The sequence below is a fragment of the Myotis yumanensis genome, unplaced genomic scaffold (genome assembly GCF_028538775.1).
Source record: "Myotis yumanensis isolate MYYU_CA2020_CCGP unplaced genomic scaffold, mMyoYum1.0.hap1 SCAF_6, whole genome shotgun sequence".
NCBI lineage: Eukaryota > Metazoa > Chordata > Mammalia > Chiroptera > Vespertilionidae > Myotis > Myotis yumanensis.
The window spans coordinates 7,034,530-7,056,344 of NW_027223757.1; the positions used below are offsets into that span (position 1 = coordinate 7,034,530).

Sequence of the window (21,815 nt, forward strand, 5' to 3'; positions counted from 1 at the left end):
GGATATTTAATTCCTGTGGTTTAGCTGTAACCCTACGTGGTAGCTGGACCGTGAATTTTTTGATCCGATGCAAACCGGTAGTATTGTGAGACTGCAATGATTATCCTCCAGGTTTATTTAAATAATTGTTATTTAGAAATTGCAAGGAAAGAAGCAGGATAGATACATACATTTTTTTTTTTCCTCTCACAAAAAACTGAAAGGGAAATATAGACATATTTTTAAGAACTTCAGCGAGCAGTGTCCTGTCATAACTGAAGTGGTAGTGAGAAGGCTGCCTGCGGGTGGAAACAGGAAACATTAGTGATAAACGTTGTGTTACGTGTTATTTTTTTTTTTTTCAGGTTCAGCTTAATGTCTATTGATTCTAATTAGCACATTTTGTGCCTCAGCTATAGCTCCCCTCAGCTCTGCTTGGAGAGGTTTTTTTTAGCTTCATCCTGCTCACAAACACTGCCACCTCCTCCCTCCTTCTCTCTTTACAAATGTTACAACACAATCAGAAATTTCCTCTTTTCTTCCCTTCCTGCATTTTCAGCAGGTTCCCTTGCGTCAGAAGCCGGGAAAGAAAACTCAAGGTAATGAGATCGCTTTTGTTTGTTCATCCCCCTTTTGCACGTGTGTGTTTCTTTTTCTCTTGGGTGCCTTCCTTGGGGTCAGCTTTTTGTCTCTCTTACTGTTAATGTCAGGAGGTGCACAGCAGATTAATGTTGGGTTATTTTGGGGTCGATTTTAAGAAATGCCGGCATGCTGTTCTTTTGGCTTAATCTCTTGTGGGGTGTCAGTAGGGCTTTGAAAGGCTGGCACGGGGTCAGAGAGTGGCTGTGTGTTTGGTGGGCATTAACCCTTTCCTGTCAATTGCATAACTACTGCTGTTACTGCTGACAGGAGCTCTGTCTGTGCCGCGATGTGCCCGGCAGCCTCAGGATTTTAATTTTTCCACTTGTTCTTGTTGAAGAATAGTCTTAGACTAACACTTGCATGCTAGTCTCACTGTTTCTTTGGTCATGTCTTGGTACCTTCTAAGCACTAAATGAATGTTTAAAAATAAAAGAGATAAATGACTCTTTTTTTTGCATAAATCTTGGTTAAAAATAATCCAACTCCCAGGAGGTAAAAAATGAAGTTTCCTTGCTCTGTCATATACATTGGGGTAATACGTGACCCTCTTTTCATGTAACTGTTGCAGGCTTTTTCACAATGAGCCGGAGGAGGATATCGTGTAAAGACCTGGGGCACGCGGACTGCCAAGGGTGGCTCTATAAGAAAAAGGAGAAAGGAACTTTCCTGAGCAACAAATGGAAGAAGTTCTGGGTGGTACTGAAGGCATCCTCCCTATATTGGTACAGCAATCAGTTGGTGAGTCCACTCTCCCTCCCATCCCCAGTCTCTCTCACCAAGGGTGCACTGAAGATCCTTGTTGAGCAGATGATCCCATTGAGAAAGTTAATTTTTTTTTATTTCTGAGACTTGGAACAGAGGAAATAAACAAGTTCTAGAAACCATTTCTGGTCCAGTACATATGTAGGTCATTCTGTGTTTTACAGAAGAGAAAGCCACGCTGCTTGACTGACTTATCTTTGGTTGGAGAAGGCCATGCAAATGTATGTCCTAATAAAGGAGACTTTCCGTGTCTATTAATGTTACTATTCTATGAGAGATTCCAATCATCGCAGGATTTACGTGAACAGCATTGGATATGGGAAATATACATTGTTAAAGTCTCTACAAGAAAAGGGACGCAGCTTTAAGACCTATTAGGAGTGTCAGTTCACAGACACTATTTTCATTTTTCCTCCTTTACTATCTTTTCCTGTGACCTTCTTTATTACATGGGTTGGTTTTGGAATAGCTAATAGTCGGTGACTATTGTGTCTTGTTCTTTTGCATGTTCAGTGATGGTGTTAAATTATGCTTGGACAATCTTGATAAGAGAGTTGTCTAATCTATCATTTCGAGGCAGTATGCTTTTATGGTTTTCTTCACAGGCTAGTTTTCTGTTTGGAAAGGGCTAGGAATAAAGTTATTGTTAGAAGGTGTGCTGATCTTTCCTGGCTTGAGACATTTTGAAAGCGATGATGTTGTTGAAAATTGAATGAGTAGAGATTTTTCACATAGGAACTCTCTCCATTAACCTCAGAGTAGCCAATGGCTAATCTCAGCAGAGATTGAGTTTGTTTTGGGGGTAAAGTGAAGATCAGTAATGGATATCCTCTGATCAACTAAGGAAAAGTTAGGAATCACTCCTAAGCCAGGACAATTATTTTAATCCTAGAGGCCCGGTGCACGAAATTCGTGCACGGGTCCCTAGGCCTGGCTGGCGATCAGGGCTGATCTGTGGGGCAACCAGCAGGACGATTGGGGAGCCCCCTGTTGGCACCCACCTTGGCTGGCCTGGGGCCTGCAGGCTGGGGGCAGCTCTTATGTTGAGCGTCTGCCCCCTGGTGCAGTGTGTGTCATAGCGACCGGTCATTCTGCTGTTCCACCGTTCGGTTGATTTGTATATTAGGCTTTTATTATATAGGATGACAGAATTCTTTTAAAGTGACTTGTATGTGCCATAGAGCAAGCAACAGAGTATTAGAGCATGCAATTTTATAGATGTAAAATAAGTTCTGTGTATAGTTTGTGGGAAAAATTTTTAGTTGATAAATTCACATTCACTGATCACTAATTCACAGGCACCCATTCTGTAAAGAAGAGGTTAAACTGGACCCAAATCCAATTCTAATGATGTGGAATAAGCATTCTTTTCTGTGTTTCTCTCTGTACCCTCTCCGACACCCCTGTGCAAAACATGCTGTACAATTCTTCAAGTTCTATAAAAATACTAGAGGCCCGGGGGGCGGGGGTGTCCCTCAGCTAGGTCTGTGCCCTCTCGTAGTCTGGGACCCCTCAGGGGATGTCCACCTGTTGGCTTAGGCCTGCTCCCCGGGGGATCGGGCCTAAGCTGGCAGTCAGACATCCCTCTGGTAGCCTGGGAGCCCTCGGGGGATGTCCACTTGCCAGCGGGGAGCAGGCCTAAGCTGCAGTCGGACATCCTTAGCGCTGCTGAGGAGGCGGGAGAGGCTCCCGCCACCACCGCTGTGCTGGCAGCCGTCAGCCTGGCAGCCGTCAGCCTGGCTTGTGGCTGAGCAGAGCTCCCCCTGTTAGAGCACACTGACCACCAGGGGGCAGCTCCTGCATTTAGCGTCTGCCCTCTGGTGGTCAGTGTGTGTCATAGTGACCAGTCATTCCCAGTCATTCTGCTGTTAGGGTCAATTTGCATATTACCCTTTTATTATATAGGACTAGAGGCCTGGTGCACAAAAATTTGTGCACTCAGGGGGGAAGGGGGGTCCCTCAGCCCGGCCTGTGCCCTCTCGCAGTCTGGGACCCCTTGGGAGATAACGACCTGCTGGCTTAGGCCTGCTCCTGTGTGGCAGAGGGCAGGCCCAATCCCTAGGTGCAGCCCCTGGTCCGGCTCAGAGCAGGGCTGATTGGGGAGTTGGGGCGCCGCCCCCTGTCATGCACAGAGCAGGGCAGATTGGGAGGTTGCGATGCCACCCTCAGTCATGCTCAGGGTAGGGCTGATTGGGGGGTTGGGGCACCGCACCCTATCACACTCAAGGCAGGGTCGATGGGGAGGTTGCGGCGCCACCCCCTGTGACACACAGAGCAGGGCCGATCAGGGGGTTGGGGCGCTGCCCCCTGTCACGCACAGAGCAGGCCCATCAGGGGGGTTGGGGCTCCGTATCCTGTCATGCACAGAGCAGGGCCAATCAGGGGGATGAGGAGCTCCCCCCATCACGCACAGAGCAGGGCCGATCAGGGAATTGAGGAGCTCCACCCTGTCACTCACAGAGTAGGGCCGATAGGGGTATTAGGGCACTGCCCCCTGTCACACACACAGCAGGACGGATCAGGGGGTTGGGGCGCCGCCCTCTATCACCCACTGAGCAGGGCCAATCAGGGAGTTGGGGTGCTGCCACTGTCATACTCAGGGCAGGGCCGATGGGGAGGTTATGGCTCTACCCCATCACACACAGAGCAGGGCCTGTGGGGAGGGGGGGTTGGGGTGCCGCACCCTGTCACACACAGAGCCGCAGGGCGATCAGGGGGTTTGGGTGCTGCCCCCTGTCACGCTGACCTGGTGCCAGGAGGCCTCGCGGCTCTGCTGATCCCGGTGCTGGGAGGCATATTACTCTTTTACTATATAGGATAGAGGCCTGAGGGGCGGCTGGTTTGCCCTGAAGGGTGTCCTGGATCAGGGTGGGGGTCCCCACTGGGGTGCCTGGCCAGTCTGGATGAGGAGCTGAGGGCTGCTTTCAGGCTGGCAGTTGACTGAAGCTCCCAACAGCTCCTTTTTTTCTTTTTTTCTTTTTTATTCTGGGCCAGATTTAGCTCTGGCTCTAGCTCTGAGGCTTCCACTGCTGAAAGAAGGTATCTGGTTTGTTTGCGTTCTATAATTGAAACAATGTATAACTCCAGCTCTGAGATCCCGGCCAGCTGAAAGCTGGTTTCTGGGGTTTTGTTTAGCTTCTATATTTGTTACAATGTTTCTTAGAGTGCAGCTCAGAGGCTGGCAAGTCAGGCGGGGAACGTTGGAGTCTGCAGTCACTGGAGCAAGCAAGCCTCATGTTTGCTTCCAGCTGCCTGGCTGCCGGTAGCCATCTTGGCTGACAGTTAATTTGCATAAGTATATGCTGATTAGCCAATGGGAAGGGTAGCGGTCGTACGCTAATTACCATGTTTCTCTTTTATTAGTGTAGATATTTCCTCAAGCCTTTTGTGAGTTTTAACAACTTGGTCAAAGATTTGGGAGGTTCACAAAGAGTCACCTTGATAAGCATGCAATCTTCCACTGTCTCCTTTTCTCTCTTCTCTTTTGCCCTCCTGGATTCGTTTATCTTCTTGTCCAGCATGGAGTGGTTTTACCCAAATTAAGGCAACCTGGAGCTGGGGTCTCACCTGCTATCCTAAGGGATTTTTCCTAAACAAATACTGTTTTCTTCTTAAGAAGAGTTAATGTTAATGTAAACTTCAACCTCTTTCATCTTATTTTAGGCTCTTGCTTTTGGGTAGTTGTGGCAAGTGAGAGTCTGTATCTTTTATAAAATGAGAGGACTTACTGATTTACATTTTAATAGCTCCCCAGGAATTTCCAGAGGTTGTTGGAAGGATTGGGTGCTGATGGAGAATGGCGCATCTGTGGGAAATAACAAAGCTCAGATAGAAACGTGGCATTCATTTTCTCATCCGATCAAATTATTCAGCAGAGATGTCCCGGGTGCTGTCCTTGTCTTTATAGAATTTAAAGGAGCCCCTGCTGAACAGCACACAGTTACGGATTTGTGTTATTTGGCTTCATCAGCTCACTGGGCTTAAGCAATGAATTACTATTTTGGGCATTAGGAATCTCCTGCCTCCACAGGGAGCAGCAATGTCGACTGAGGCCAGATTAGAAAGAGGAAGCGGAGACAGCATCAGACACACTCAAGTACCCCGGGCCTCACTTGCAGATGCATACAGAGTGATATTCAGGTAGCAAATCCTGTACCTAAGTAGAGTTAGGTCAGCAACATTGAATGGAGAATAAATGTGTTGTTACCTGGCAACGGAGTTATCCTATTAAACTAGTGGTAGGTGATGGGAGGACCCTTCCAACTCCTTAATTCTGTGACTGTGTCATAGAGGAATGTCCTTAGCCCAGGATGGTTGCCGTATGCAAATCTGACTGCACGTAGGTGACATGATTAGACACCTTGTTTCCTCCTTCCATAGGGTTCTGAGAGAACAACTCTAGAAATGAAATTTAGGGTAATTCTCCTGAGAAAGTACCAGTGACCTCATGGGACCCCTTTGTTGTCTCTACTGTTCCCTGACAGTGCCTGGGGAGACCACCGCCTCCTCCCCTCTCTTGGCATTTTTTGTTACTGCTGTCACCCAGGAATTGACTCCTGGCGTACCTTCTTTTTTCACAATGCTTTGCGGCTTCGAACAGTACTAGCTAGACTTCCTTGAGAAAAGTCAAGTCCAGACACTCATCTGCCATTTTTTCTCACCTCATATTATGTGCTTAAATGCAATACAGCACACAAGAATTGTATGCCAAGTCTTACAAAAGCAGATTCAAGTTTAATAGCCGTAAAAATTCAAGCTGTTTAAAATCCTGGGTTTAAAATCCACACACTTGTTTTTCCTTACCCCTAGGATAAAGTACAAATTCATTTACTGGCCTGTGAGAGTTTCCTGACCCATATCTCTCCTGCTTTCCCACCTCCCCACCCAAGCTTCAACTGTAGAACGTTTAGCGGTGAGCCAGGGCCAGTAAACGGGGCCTCAAACATACAGTGCGGGGACGTGGATTGGATCCAGGAGGGAGTAGGGAGCCACTGCATATTCTCGAATCAGAAGAGGATCTAATGAAATTGGCATCCGAAAATATGAACCTAGCACTCACTCATGGGAGGTATTGGAGGATAGAATAAAGGACCTTTCCACAGGCCAGTGGGAGAGCGTGACAAAATGCAGGCATTGAGCCATGAACTCCTGGACAAGAGTGGAAACTGAAAATTTGGGGCATACTACATGAAAGGCAAGATGTTGAGAACTTGGATCTAGGGGCTACACAGGGCAAAATGATGTCTCAGCAGCTGTCAGGGAGCAGTTCGCTTAAAACCCGAACACAGGAATGAGGGGGGACCTTTAAAATTCTGTTACTTCCCTCATTATAATTTCAGGTATGCGGAGACAATCTTTGAAATGGACATTTGCCTTCATCTAGAGGTTGTCTATGATGCTACCACTGTGTCCTGATATTTATTTTCCTTGGTAGTTCCTAGAATGTATTTCTAAACTTATGGTGTCCCATCATAGTTTTATGATCAGGCCAGTCTGTAGTTGGGGCAGGCAGTTTTTAATAACTCCTACTTGCTAAATTCATAGAATGTGGGAGCAATGGATTATGTTGCCAGTTTTTTTTCCTTTATATTTTTTCCCAAACTCTTCTCAAAATCAATTGTAAAACACCAAGACTGTGCAATCCCTCATGTCTTGGCTTGTTCTCAGGAGGCAATGATATGCTGGCTGGTTTGGATGATGGCGCTAGAGCGAATGATGTGGGCTTGGCTGTATCCCAGGCCCATCCTCCTGGTGCACGCCAGTGACTGAACTGCCCGCTCAAGGGATGCAGCACTGGCCTGCTGCCTCTGGTGGGCGATGCATAGTGCTTTCCCCAACGATGCCACAACTTCTGTCTGACTTTATCTTTCCTTGATGGAATCCATCGTGTCTTGTTTCTTGAACATTTAAATTAATTTAAAATTGTTTAAAAATATTGTATAATAATATGTGTTCATTTAGAAAAGCTGGAATACATACCTAAACAAAATGAAAAAGATAGGGAGGCAAGCAGACAGAAATTAACAAGTGAATTAAGAGAATTTATTTGTTTAGGTTAATCACGATCCTACCACTTTGGTGTGATCACTGTAAACATTTTGTGATATTTCCAAACTTTTTTTGTTTTCCAAAAATAAAATGATACTATGCATAATGTTGTAACTTGATTTTCTCCCTACACAATACATTCTCAACATATTTCCATGGCAATACGTATGTATCCAAACATCATTTCTAACTGCTGTGTTACATATAGATTTATTATAGTTTATCAATCCACAGAACCTAAAATCAGAAATACCTTTTATTCTAAAATCTTTTTAAAAAGTATTTTTTCTTAATTTCACAAAGAGAGATAGAAACATCAATGATGAGAGAGAATCATTGATCGACTGCCTCCTGCATGCCCCACGCTGGGGATAGAGCCCACAACCTGGGTATGTGCCCTAACTGGGAATCGAACCTCTTGGTTCACAGGTCAATGCTCAACCACTGAGCAACACCAGTTGGGCCTAACATCTTTTAAAATAGCTAATAGCAGGTAGAATACAGAAGCATACATATACTAACTTAAATATAAAGCAATACACATTGAACTTACCTATAAACATGTGTTTGTATAACTATTAATATATGTGTATAAATGTTAATATGTATATACATATATTGAAATGTGTGTGAACACATACGTGTACATATGTGTGTATTTATAACTTAGTCACTCTTTTAAGCTGGCAGGCAGGAAGGTGGATTTTGTCAGCATGGTATAAAGGAGAAATGTCACCTGGATTCTAGTTCAGCATTTTCTTATGCGGCTGTAGACCCTTTGATCAGTGTTGTGACTCTATGTATCCATTTCTTTACAAATACACTGTGGCAAGAACATTATCTCTGCAAAATTCAGAGCGACTTTGAGAAGATCACATGCTTCTTAAAACAACATCAAAAAAGTCAAAGGAATTGCATACAGAAAAGGCAATTTTGGATATGCTTTAAGTAAAATGTGCTTACATCATAATATGATTTTAGGAGGTAAAAGAATTGTGGTAAGGGTTTTCAGACACCAGAAATGGGTTCTTTTGATAACAGTGGCTTCTCCCGTGCTCGAAATTCTAAAATTTGCCTCCTGCCCCTGAGTAAAGGGTGATTTTAAGGCATTAAACCGGGGAATCAGCTAGACAGCTCTGGGGGATTCTTCAGCTCAGTGGTTGCTAACCTGGAAGGAGAGTTCAGGTAACTCATGACCGAGTGATGAGGGCTGTATGTACATTTCTCAAGCAATAGCATGAGAAGTGGCCTCTGGGATGAGCTGAACTTTGGGTTGGATTTGAGGATTTTCCTGAGAAGTCATTACATGAGGATTTATCATCCGTCTGGAGCGCGTTCCTTTAAGGGGCAAAGGCCCAGCTGCTCCCACAGACCAGCTCACTGATAAACTCATCTGTCATCGTGCTGCCGTGGCTAGTCTCCCATAGAGCATACTTTTAAGAACACGTCAAAAAGGAAGCTATGCAGCAGAAATTCTTAAAAGTTGAGTACTTTTTAAAGGAGTCAGAATTTAAGGGAATCTATTTGAGACAATGTCTTCCAAAAAGACACAAGGAAATGACATGCTAGAGTCTAAGGTATCCCTGGGTTGTCAATCAGGAGGACAGGTTCTACCCGGATGCTGCAGCCCTTTACACCTCAGGCAAACGGCCCACCTGTCTGGGCCTTCCTCCTCCTCCTCCTCTGTTCAACAGAACTGTGGAGAAATAGCTATTACCATTATGGGGGGGCGGGGGGGTGGTGAAAGAGATGGTGCTCATCAGTAGCACATTAACCACTATTTTCATACTCTGAAGCTTATGCAACTTACTGTGGCAAATGGGTTTTCATCCTTTACTGGAAAATAATGACTTTTCGAGTAGCATCTTTAAAAATTGTTCTAATGCCTGGTCAGTGTAGCTCAGTGGTTGAGCGTCAACCGATGCACCAAGAGGTCACCAGTTCCATTCCCAGTCAGGGCACATGCACGGGTGTGGGCTCATCCCCTAGTATGGAGCAGGCAGGAGGCAACCGATCAATGATTCTTTCTCATCGCTGATGTTTCTGTCTCGTTCTCCCTCTCCCTTCCTTTCTGAAATTAGTAAAAAACTATATTTTTAAAAAAGATTATGGTATACTGACTAACCGTGATTTGATTTTATTTTTATTTTTTTATTTTTTTTTATTTTTCGCTAAAAGTATTACAAAGGGTATTACATAAGTGTCCTTTTTTCCCCCCGCCCTTGACAAGCCCCTGCCCTCCCTTACCCCCCAGTGTGTTATGTCCATTAGTTATGGTTATATGGGTGCATACAAGTCCTTCGGTTGATCTCTTAATCCCCTCCTTCCTGTCCCCCAACCCTCCCTGGACTTCCCACTGCAGTCCGACAATCAGTTTGAGGCAGCTCTGCCAATGTATTTATTATTGTTCAAAAGTTTGTAATGGTCTTAATTATCCATGAAAGAGTGAGATCATGTGGTATTTTTCCTTCATTGACTGGCTTGTTTCACTTAGCATAATGCTCTCTAGTTCCATCCATGCTGTTGCAAATGGTAGGAGTTCCTTCTTTTTAACAGCAGCATAGTATTCCATCGTGTAGATGTACCACAGTTTTCTAATCCATTCATCTACTGATGGGCACTTAGGCTGTTTCCAGATCTTAGCTATGGTGAATTGTGCTGCTATGAACATCTGGGTACATATATCCTTTCTGATTGGTGTTTCTGGTTTCTTGGGATATATTCCTAGAAGTGGGATCACAGGGTCAAATGGGAGTTCCATTTCCAATTTTTTGAGGAACCTCCATACTGCCTTCCATAGTGGCTGCACCAGTCTGCATTCCCACCAGCAGTGCACAAGTGTTCCTTTTTCTCCACATCCTCTCCAGCACTTGTCGTTTGTTGATTTGTTGATGATGGCCATTCTGACAGGTGTGAGATGGTACCTCATTGTTGTTTTGATTTGCATCTCTCGGATGATTAGTGACTTTGAGCATGTTTTCATATGTCTCTTGGCTTTCTGAATGTCCTCTTTTGAAAGGTGTCTATTTAGATCCTTTGCCCATTTTTTGATTGGATTGTTTATCTTCTTTTTGTTAAGTTGTATGAGTTCCCTATAAATTTTGGAGATTAAGCCCTTATCAGATATGACGTTGGCAAATATGTTTTCCCATGAGGTGGGTTTTCTTGTTGTTTTGTTGATGGTTTCTTTTGCTGTGCAGAAGCTTTTTATTTTGATGTAGTCCCATTTGTTCATTTTCTCTTTAGTTTCAACTGCCCGAGGAGCTGTATCGGTGAAGAAATTGTTTTGGCATATGTCTGAGATTTTGTTGCCTTTGTATTCTTCTAGAATTTTTATGGTTTCCTGTCATACATTTAAGTCCTTTATCCATTTTGAGTTTATTCTTGTGTATGGTGTAAGTTGGTGGTCTAGTTTCATTTTCTTGCATATATCTGTCCAATTTTCCCAACATCATTTATTGAAGAGACTATCTTGGCTCCATTGTATGTTCATGCCTCATTTGTCAAAAATTAATTGAGCATATTGGTTCGGGCTAATTTCTGGACTCTCTATTCTATTCCACTGATCTATATGTCTGTTCTTGTGCCAGTACCAGGCAGTTTTGAGAACAGTGGCTTTGTAATACAGCTTGATATCTGGCATTGAGATCCCACCTACTTTGTTCTTTCTCAGGATTGTTGCAGCTATTCGGGGTCTTTTTTTATTCCAGATGAATTTTTGGAGAGTTCGTTCTAGATCTTTGAAGAAGGCCATTGGTATTTTAATGGGAAGTGCGTTGAATTTATAGATTGCTTTGGGTAGTATGGACATTTTAATGTTGTTGATTCTACCAATCCAAGAACATGGTATGTTCTTCCATCTGTTTATGTCTTCCTCTATCTCTTTTTTCAACGTCCTATAGTTTTCTGAGTAGAGGTCTTTAACCTCTTTAGTTAAGTTTATTCCTAGGTATCTTAATTTTTTTGGTGCGATGGTAAATGGGATTGTTTTTCTAATCTCTCTTTCTGAAAGTTCACTATTGGTGTATAGAAATGCCTCAGATTTCTTGGGGTTAATTTTGTATCCTGCTACATTGCCAAATTCATGTATTAAGTCTAGTAGCTTTTTGATGGAGTCTCTAGGGTTTTGTATGTATAATATCATGTCATCTGCAAATAAGGACAGTTTTACTTCCTCTTTTCCAATTTGGATGCCTTTTATTTCTTCTTCTTGCCTAATTGCAATGGCTAATACTTCCAGTACTATGTTGAACAGGAGTGGTGAGAGTGGGCATCCCTGTCTTGTTCCTGTTCTTAGGGGAAATGGTGTTAGTTTTTGTCCATTGAGTATGATGTTGGCTGTGGGCCTGTCATATATGGCTTTTATTATGTTGAGGTATGATCCTTCTATTCCCACCTTTCTGAGAGTTTTTATCAAAAATGGGTGTTGGATTTTGTCGAATGCTTTTTCTGCATCAATTGATATGACCATGTGGGTTTTTCTTTCAATTTGTTTATGTGATGTATCACATTTATTGATTTACGGATGTTGTACCATCCTTGCATCTCTGGGATAAATCCTACTTGGTCATGGTGTATGATCCTTCTGATGTACTGCTGGATCCGATTTGCTAAGATTTTGTTGAGGATTTTGGCATCTATGTTCATGAGGGATATTGGCCTGTAATTCTCTTTCATTGTGATGTCTTTACCTGGTTTTGGTATTAGGGTGATGCTGGCTTCATAGAATGAGCTTGGAAGTGTTCCTTCCTCTTGAATTTTTTGTAGTAGTCTGAGGAGGGTAGGTTTTAGTTCTTCCTTGAATGTCTGGTAAAACTCCCCTGTGAAGCCGTCTGGCCCTGGGCTTTTGTTTGCTGGAAGTTTTCTGATGACTTCTTCAATTTCTTCCATAGTTATTGGCCTATTGAGGTTTTTAGATTCTTCCTGGTTGAGTTTTGGAATGTTGTATTTTTCTAGGAATTTGTCCATTTCCTCCATGTTGTCTAGTTTGTTGGAGTAGAGTTGCCCGTAGTATTGTTTAACAATCATTTGTATTTCTGTGGGGTCTGTTGTTATTTCGCCTCTATCATTTCTGATTTGGTTTATTTGGGACCTCTCTCTTTGCTTCTTGGTGAGCCTGGCTAGGGGTTTGTCAATCTTGTTTATCCTTTCAAAGAACCAGCTCTTGGTTTCATTGATTTTCTGTATTGTTTTTTTGGTCTCTATTTCATTGATTTCTGCTCTAATCTTTATTATCTCCTTCCTTCTGCTCACTCTGGGGTTTTCTTGTTGCTCTCTTTCTAATTCTTTGAGTTGTAGAGTTAGATGATTAACTATCATTTTTTCTTGTTTTTTGAGATAGGCCTGTAGAGCTATAAACTTCCCTCTCAGGACTGCTTTCATTGTGTCCCAGAGGTTTTGGATTGTTGTGTTTTCATTGTCATTAGTGTCCAGGATGTTTTTAATTTCTTCTTTGATGTCATCGGTAACCCAATCAATATTTAATAACATGCTATTCAGCTTCCAAGTGTTTGAGTATTTTGGGTTGTTTTTATTGTAGTTTATTTCTAACATTATGCCATCGTGGTCTGAGAAGATGCTTTTTATGATTTCAATCTTCTTGAATTTGTGGAGAGTTTGCTTGTGACCCAATATGTGGTCTATTTTTGAATATGTCCCATGAGCACCTGAGAGGAATGTATATTCTGCAGCTGTGGGGTGAAGTGTTCTGAAGATGTCAATTAAGTCCATCTGATCTAGTAAGTCATTTAGGATTGCTGTTTCTTTGCTGATTGTTTGTCTAGCGGATTTATCCAGTGATGTCAGTGGTGTATTAAAGTCCCCTACTATGATTGTATTATTGTCGATCTCTCCCCTGATATCTTCCAGAAGTTTTCTTATGTATGTGGGTGCTCCTGCATTGGGTGCATATATGTTTACCAGGGTTATATCTTCTTGTTGTATTGATCCCTTTAGTATTATGAAGTGGCCTTCCTTATCTCTGGTTATGGCCTTCACTTTGAGATGTATTTTGTCAGATATAAGTATTGCTACCCCAACTTTCTTTTCCTTTCCATTTGCGTGAAAGATATTTTTCCATCCCTTCACTTTCAGTCTGTGTGAGTCCCTTCTAATGAGGTGGGTCTCTTGTAGACAGCAGATGTATGGGTCATGTTTTTTTATCCATTCAGCCACTCGATGTCTTTTGGTTGGAGCATTTAGTCCATTTACATTTAAAGTTATTATTGAAAGGTACTTGTTTGTAGCCATTTCTTTTTTTGTGTGTGTGTGGCTGTTTTCTTTCTGAGCTTGATATTTCTTCTTTTTACACCAGTCCCTTTAGCATTTCTTGCATGGCTGGCTTGGTGGTGATAAACTCCCTTAGCCCTTATTTCCCCTTCAATTTTGATTGATAGCCTTGCTGGATAGAGTATTCTTGGATTCAGTCCTTTGCTTTGCATCACTTTGTAGATTTCCGTCCATTCTTTTCTGGCCTGATGTGTTTCTGTTGAGAAATCATTTGATAATCTAATGGGAGATCCCTTGTATGTTACTTTCCGTCTCTCTCTTGCAGCCTGTAAGATTCTCTCTTTATCCTGAACACTTGCCATGGTAATTATGATGTGTCTTGGTGTGGGTCTTTTCGGGTTCACCTTGTTTGGGACTCTCTGAGCTTGTGTGACTTTTTTCTTCCCCACCTCAGGGAAGTTTTCTGATATTATTTCTTCGAATAGGTTTTCTAATCCATGTTCATCTTTCTGTTGTTCTGGCACCCCTATTATTCGTATGTTGTTTCGTTTCATGTTGTCCCAAAGTTCCCTTAGGCTCTCCTCCTGTCTTTTAACTTTTTTCTCCATTTGCAGTACAGTTTGAGTGTGTTTTGCTTCCTTGTCTTCTAATTCACTAATTCGGTCCTCCGCTTCACCCAGTCTACTGTTGATACTTTCAATGGTGTTTTTTATTGCAGCTATGTCGCTCTTCATTTCTTCTTGGGACTTACTTAAGTTGTTGATTTTTTCATCTGTTTCTTCTAGCTTCTTGCATAAGTAGTTGAGTTTTTCATCTGTTTCTTCTTGCTTCTTGAACATCCGGTGCATGTACTCTAGGAACCTTATTCTGAATTCTTTTTCCGTCATGTTGCAGATCTCTGTCTCACTTAGCTGCTTTTCTGGCGAGTCCTCCTTTTCTTTCCTTTGGGGGTTTCTTTGTCTACCCATGTTTGATCTCACTGACATGACTAGTTGTTGAGTCGTTCAGTGGCTGGACCCTGGGTGGCAGTGGCTGCTCCCTGGGTGGCAGTGGCTCCTCGGGCTGTGGTTGCTCCTTGGGCGGTTGTGGTAGCAGCGGCTCCTCTGTTGATAGCAGAGCCTCTGGTGGGTGCTGTTCACAGTTGTGGTGGCTCTTCTGGCTGGTGGAGGGAGGCTTCACACACAGCAACTGTTCCCCAGGCAGAGCGTGTAGTGATCAGGAGGCCGCTGTTGCTTGAATCTTTCCGTGGAGGGGTGCAGGTCTCCTCTGGGCTCTTGCAGTCGCGCTGCTTGTGAGTCGTTGCCTCCGGGTTAGTAGCCGCCGGGTTAGTAGCCGATCTCTGGATGCCGGTAACAGCTACCCAAGATGGCGTGGTCTCGCCCTAACCGTGATTTTAAAAGAACTAAACTTATTCTTTATTTCTTCTAAAGTTTTAATATTGGAAGCAAATGCACAAGATTTTTACTTTTCTTAAGTGAAGTTCCTTTATTTACTCTTCCCCACTTCTGTTCTAATCATGAATGGTAGACGAACTTTATTAGATGAAAGAGATGTAATTTATTCGGTAATAGTGAGATTTAATCAATTTTCTTCTTATTCATTTAAAACTTTCCTTCCTACTTAGTGCTTTCTTTTCTTTTCTTTTCTTTCTTTTTTCTTTTCTTTTCTTTTTTTTTTTTTTGCCATGCTGCTGAAGAGACCAACCCTATGTAGGTGAAAATTATCGCTAGGGTTTTAAGGCTTCTAAAAGGGACAGGTGGCAGATAAAATTGGACAGGGTCAGATCCTGAATGGCCCACATGCTAAGAATTTTGTATTATAGACAATCACACAACATTCTTTTACATTGTGATGTTTCCATCTTAATTTCTTTTGAAAATGGTGTTTCAGAAGGAAGTGACTATCTTTGTGTGCCAGATTACCAGAAAGTTCACTCGTACCTTAATTTCATTTAAAATATGACTCCCTAGGGAGAGAATGAAGAATATAAGTAAGAATGGAGAGCTAGGAGAACTGGTTTACAAATAGAACAGAGTGCCGGTTGCTTCTAGCCACCACTTAAATACCACCTCATATGCTGGTGAGGTGGTCAACCTTGGGTGATGGTTAGGAGGAAATAATGATGAGAGCTTAGGGTGCCAGGCAGTTGGGCTTTTGTGAGTAGGAACCGTGAGTAGAGTCATTTTCTTGGAAAAGAATGACATTTTGGTTCAGGTTTCCCAGGAGCATACCCTGAGAAGAGAATTTGGATGCCAGTAGTTTATTTGGGAAGCGATACTGGAAATTCTTGGAGAGGGAATGGGAAAGTGAAAAAGGGTAGACAGTTAGCTAAGAAAGCTCACCTTAGCAAACAGATGACGACTGTGGGTAACTGAAGCTTCATTCTGCTGGGGGACTCTCAAGAGCCTGTGAAATATATGCACCTCGGAGTTTTCCCTCCATGAGGCCAGGACCTGGGGTCTGTGCACACCAAGTCCCGCGGGCATTGCTGGAGGACTCATCCTGGGGGCAGTGCCCCCTCAGCACCTCAGCACAGGTGAAGAGGGATGTGGCAGCCCGGGCAGCCCTCCCACGGAGAGATGCAGGTGCTGTCCGTGGGAGTCCTGGCCAGTGGCCCTGGGTGCTTAGATCAGGGGGATGTGGTGGGTTCACCAGCAGCACCTGCTACAAGGGGTCTGCTTCCCCAAGAGCCCCTTTTTCTCTTGTCCTTGTCAGAGCCTCGGCATCCTCAGAGCCATCATAGTTACCACCATTGACATTTTCAGTCCATTTTTATAATTAATGCCAGGATCTGTGGGGTCTGGAGGAAACTGGGCCTTTCTGTTTATTTGCCAAAAACATTTACTAAATGTTTTCTAGGTAGAATTTCTAGGCATTTGTGAGAATAAAATATCTTTTGGTCAAAATCCCATCATAGTCATAGGGTAATGTTAGATAAAACCAAATGCAAGAATAGTTTAATAAAAAACATTGCCTAAGTAATGTGTGAAGGCTATGGTGAGCTTTCTAGCATGTTTGTTCTCCAAAGAAGTTAAAATATTTCTTTCAGTGAAGAGCCTGATGCAAAGAGGACAGGGAAGGCTGACACACACAAGCAGCTGTTCAGAGGGCTCAGCTGACAATGGACAGAGTGAAAAACCTACGTTATTTCACCTTTGTCTTCTGGGACGTTCCTTCTCTTTTGCTTTCTTTTCATTCCTTTGCCCAATTCTTATCAGATAATGAAATAATGAAACCTTAGGTGTGTGTGTGTGGTTTTTTTTTTTAATAGTTTTAACAGTATTATATACATCTATGTGAAATGGAGTTCACCTTGAGATGCTGGATCTACCTGCTTTCTCACTGTGTGCTCTGCCTAAGATCACACAGTAGGTAGCTTACATTCAGACACTTGATACCAAATCCAAGGTCCTTTCTTTGTGCCATCCATTGACTGCAAATTCTCTTCAATTTTAGCTCTTCATTGTGACTAAAGACGTTTTTCAATCTCATGCTTAGTATTATTTAACTGATTTCTGGGTTCTGGTCTGAGGTGTCTATCACTTCAATAATACCACATAACTTGCCCATTGTATAATGCCCATTAGTTGTCTAAGTTAGAAACCGATCATTTCATAAATTCTAGCACTTAGATGTTGATTAATTTTCTTCTGAAGTTTAAGATAGTGTTGCCTCAATGGACTATGCTGAGCTCTCAATAAATGTTATCTGTTATTAGATGTTAGTCAAGATTATTATAGTTCTTAAAGGGACTTCAGGCATTCTTACTGCCAGGTCTGCTTCTGATACCTAGAAGAAAACAAAACAAAACATCCTTTTTTAAAAATTTTTCAGTGCCCAGTGCTAATAGGCTCAGCCCTCTGCCTGGTTGCCCAGCAATATATGCAGAGTGGAGGTTGCCTTGGTGTGTAATCTGCCTACTTCCTTTTCAAAAAGGAAGAGGGCACATCCGACAGAACAAAGCAGTGTCACTGTGGACTGTCGCCTATGGAGGGGAGGAAATGACATTTAGATTAAATGCAATTTTGCGGGGAGGGAGAGAGGGAACAACTGCTGAAACTATATACAAAATAATAGCAATGTCACTTTAAAAGTCTAAGATTATATCCCACTATGTATAGTCAAAATTCTGTGCTCTGTGGGCCCTTAGAGTCATTATTTGTGGGGTTACGTCACCAGGCTTATATTCAATTAGGTTCATTGGTTTCTATTTGTTTTTTAATTTTAGAAATTGCTTCTTTTTTTGGTTTGTTTTATTAATATATATCATTTACCTCAATTCCACAGTCAACACTATATTACAAATTACAGCCAGATATGTCTTGCTTTCCTTCGTATTTCTCTACCCTCTTCCTTCCTCCTTTTTTTGTTTTTGTTTTATTTTTCCATTCATTCTTTTTGTAGATATAAGCAAGTATGTACACTGAGGCATACCCGATTTCTCTTTGCTTACACAAAATTAGCATACTGTATTTGTGGCACTGTACCTTGCCTTTTCTTTTGCCATTTCCTGGAGATTGCCCTATGAGCATATGTCATTTTCTTATCATTATTTTTGGTGTGTGGATGCCACAGTTTATATAACGCCACCCCCAACCCCCGCCCCCCACCCCCCGCCCCGGCCCCAGAGATAGGCACTTGGATTCTTTACAGTCTTTTTTTGTTGCAAAAATGGTGCAATGCACATGTCATTGCACATCATTATATTAGGACAGATCCTAGGAGTGGGATCCTGGGTCAGAGGGTCCATGCAGTTTTGCTCGTTACTGCCCAGTTTCCTTCCATTGCGTTGCTTTTGCATGACCACCAGCCGTGTCTGAGACTGTTTCTCTGTAGAACTAGAACCTTCACAATTGGCTTTATGTTTTCTTCCATCTCAGTTGATTTTAGGCCTGTGTTTTAGAGGCTATAATTCAAATTTCTCTAGTGGTCACAAGTCTGTGTGTGCATGAGAATTTAGTGACAACTGTCCTAAGGTGACATGAGAATGGGCAGCTTTGCTTAGAGTTCAGACTTTGCCTGTTTCCAAGGAGCTGGGAACACTGAGCAAACCACACATCCATTTGGAGAACAGGAGTGTGCAGCCTCTCCGGATTCTGAGAGTCATTGGGTTACCTCACTTACATTTTATTTCAACTAATCCCAATAATGTTAAATTCATATTTACACATAAACACAAAAGCATATTACAAAAAATCTATATTTTGTTTTTAAAATGATTTTTCCCTCAAAGTGAAGATTTTATTTAAAGACCTGTAATTTGTTTAGTGACAGGTTTTGAGGGGGGAATGCTGCAATGAAAGTCCATGTAGATTCTAAGATGCCTCTTGATTTCAGAGTTAGTAAAGTGTAAAAAAAATCAGGTTTCTTTGAATCAAGGTAATATGGTTTCACTGAGAATAGAAAGATAATGATACTTTTTATTTTTAACCATGAAATACATAATAACTTTTTCTATTAGACTTCATCTGTTGCTGGTTTGGTCTTCTCTGACTTAGCCTTTGAAAAATACACATCACTCTTATTTTTCTAGGTCTGCCCTTCTACCTTTCTGACTGATGCAGGTACTTAAGTAATTTTGTCTATTTTGCCACATATCTGTAATATGAAAAAGCCAGACTTTTTGATGGCAATGAACGCTCAATTTGTATTTAAATATTAAAATTAAATGTCCTATTTTAATCAATTTTAAAAACATGTCTGAAGGGTGGTGAATTTAAAATAAGATATTTTTGTTTCTAAAATTCCTGTAGTCCAAAATTGAAGCTATAGTTAGGCTTACACCATAGACTGTAAGAAATACTAAACCAATTATGTGTCTAATGTTTGAACCAATCATATTGAATCATAAGCAGGATCATCAGAGACCTCATATTTTACCTTCTTTCAAGTCTTACTGACAGCCCAATGGGAAGGATTTCATTGATAGCTTTTTATTCTCCAAACTTTTCCTGCATCTCCTGTTTTGAAAAACAGCTTTATTGAAATATATTTTATATACCATAAAATTCATTCTATTTAAATTTACAATTCAATAATTTTTGGTAAATTTACCAAGTGATGCCACCATCTTAATAAATCAATTATAAATCATTTTTATTATAGCAATAAAAGTCTTCATGCCCATTTACATTTAATCTTCATTCTCACCCCCAACTCCAAGTAATCACATTCTACCTTTTGTCTCCTTACATTTGCCTTTTTTCTACACTTCATGTAATGGAATTATACAGATTTCTTGTATCTAACTTTCACTTTGCTTAGCATAATGTTTTCAAGGTTCATTTATGCTTTTAGCATGTGCTCATAGTTCACTAAACAATATTTCATTGTAAGAATATACCATACTATTTATTTACCAGTTGATGGACATTTAAGTTGTTTTTAGTTTGTGTCTATTATGAACAATGCTGCTATAATATTTGCATTCAAATCTTTGTGTGGGTGTATGCTTTCATTTCTCTTGGGTAGATACCTACAAGTGGAATTGCTGGTTCGTGTGGCAATTATATGTTTATATACTTTAGAAACTGTTAAACTGTTTTTCCAAAGCGGCTTCTGCATCTCACTTCATCACTTTATTGTCAGAGGAAAAAAAACAGTTTCTTATCATTCATTCATTATAAAACTCATTTTTTATTTCATAGGCGTTGAACACTTGCCTTGTCCTAAGTATTAATGATATAATATAAATGACAGGAGTATGTCCTTCAAAGTATTCACAGTCTATTGGAGAAACAGGCACATAACCAGATAAGCAAAAATAGTAAGTAGTATGTAAGTGAAGCCCACCCTTGGTGCTGGGTGCTGAGGGAAGGCACTTATTCTAGGCTGAGGGAATGGGGAAGGGTGAGCACCTTTGAGACTGTGGAAGAATGAGTACATGTCCTATAAAAATATTGATGTTTTAAAGTGGCATTCATATTATGTCTCAAAAATGCCTCTTTCTTGTGCAGTCTTTCCTGTGTAGAAAGAACTCCTAGGGGTCAGTTATGGAACTGAGATTTTACCAGATATGACTCTGTGATTTATTCCCCAAGGAACTTCCTACAGTCTTGGGAGAGGAAATAATGTTTGTTGGGTGTCCATTAAGTGTTTTATTTACCTGAACTCATTTAAGTCATATAACAACCAATAAGTGATAAATCTATGATATGAACCTCAATTTACTAACTCCAAAGTCAAGCCTCTGTCCACCATATATGAGTGCTAATTAGGTTCCATCTTATGTGCTGTGGCTTCCTAGAGGAGTAGGATGGGAATGATGCTGAGGATACCTATAGGCTCAGCAGAAAGCATAGCTCTGATGGTTTAGGAAGAGAGGAAGGGGCGGGGCAGGTCCTTTGGGTGCCATACAATGGCCGTCTGTCCCTAAGCTGTGTCATGTTACTACTGATGGGAAGATTCTAGATGACTTTACAGGCGACTATCAAACTTCTCTAGTAAAATGTGTATCTAGGATAAGTCCAGTGCCGATTCAGGAAGATATCTTTTGATTCTCCTTTATTTCATCTACTAGAGGCCCGGTGCACAAAAATTTGTGCACTGGGGGGGGGGGGGGGGAAGAGGGGGTCCCTCAGCCCGGCCTGTGCCCTCTCGCAGTCTGGGACCCCTCGGGAGATAACGACCTGCTGGCTTAGGCCTGCTCCTGAGTGGCAGAGGCCAGGCCCAATCCCTAAGTGCAGCCCCTGGTCAGGCTCAGAGCAGGGCTGATTGGGGAGTTGGGGCGCCGCCCCCTGTCATGCACAGAGCAGGGCGGATTGGGAGGTTGCGATGCCACCCTCAGTCACGCTCAGGGTAGGGCTGATTGGGGGGTTGGGGCACCGCCCCCTGTCACACTCAAGGCAGGTTCAATGGGGAGGTTGCGGCGTCACCCCCTGTGATGCACAGAGCAGGGCCGATCAGGGGGTTGGGACGCTGCCCCTTGTCACTCACAGAGCAGGGCCCATCAGGGGGTTGGGGCACTGCCCCCTGTCACTCACAGAGCAGGGCCAATCAGGGGGTTGGGGCACTGCCCCCCCCCCCCCCCCATCACGCACAGAGCAGGGCCCATCAGGGGGTTGGGGAGCTCCCCCTCTCATGCACAGAGCAGGGCCCATCAGGGGGTTGGGGAGCTCCCCCCTGTCACGCACAGAGCAGGGCCCATCAGGGGGTTG

The 21,815-nt window shown here is 42.4% G+C and overlaps 1 protein-coding gene across 4 annotated transcripts in view; it reads left to right on the forward strand.

Annotated features, from left to right (window-relative positions):
• The window catches only part of IPCEF1 (interaction protein for cytohesin exchange factors 1), a 139,242-nt gene that overhangs the window by 67,168 nt on the left and 50,259 nt on the right, over positions 1-21,815 (forward strand). For 3 of the 4 annotated variants that reach the window (XM_070417437.1, XM_070417435.1, XM_070417434.1), the window contains exons 4-5: positions 539-578; positions 1,190-1,359. In XM_070417437.1, coding sequence (XP_070273538.1) covers positions 539-578; positions 1,190-1,359 — 210 coding nt within the window. The remainder of the gene's footprint in view (positions 1-538; positions 579-1,189; positions 1,360-21,815) is intronic. The other variant, XM_070417436.1, reaches the window with a different exon arrangement.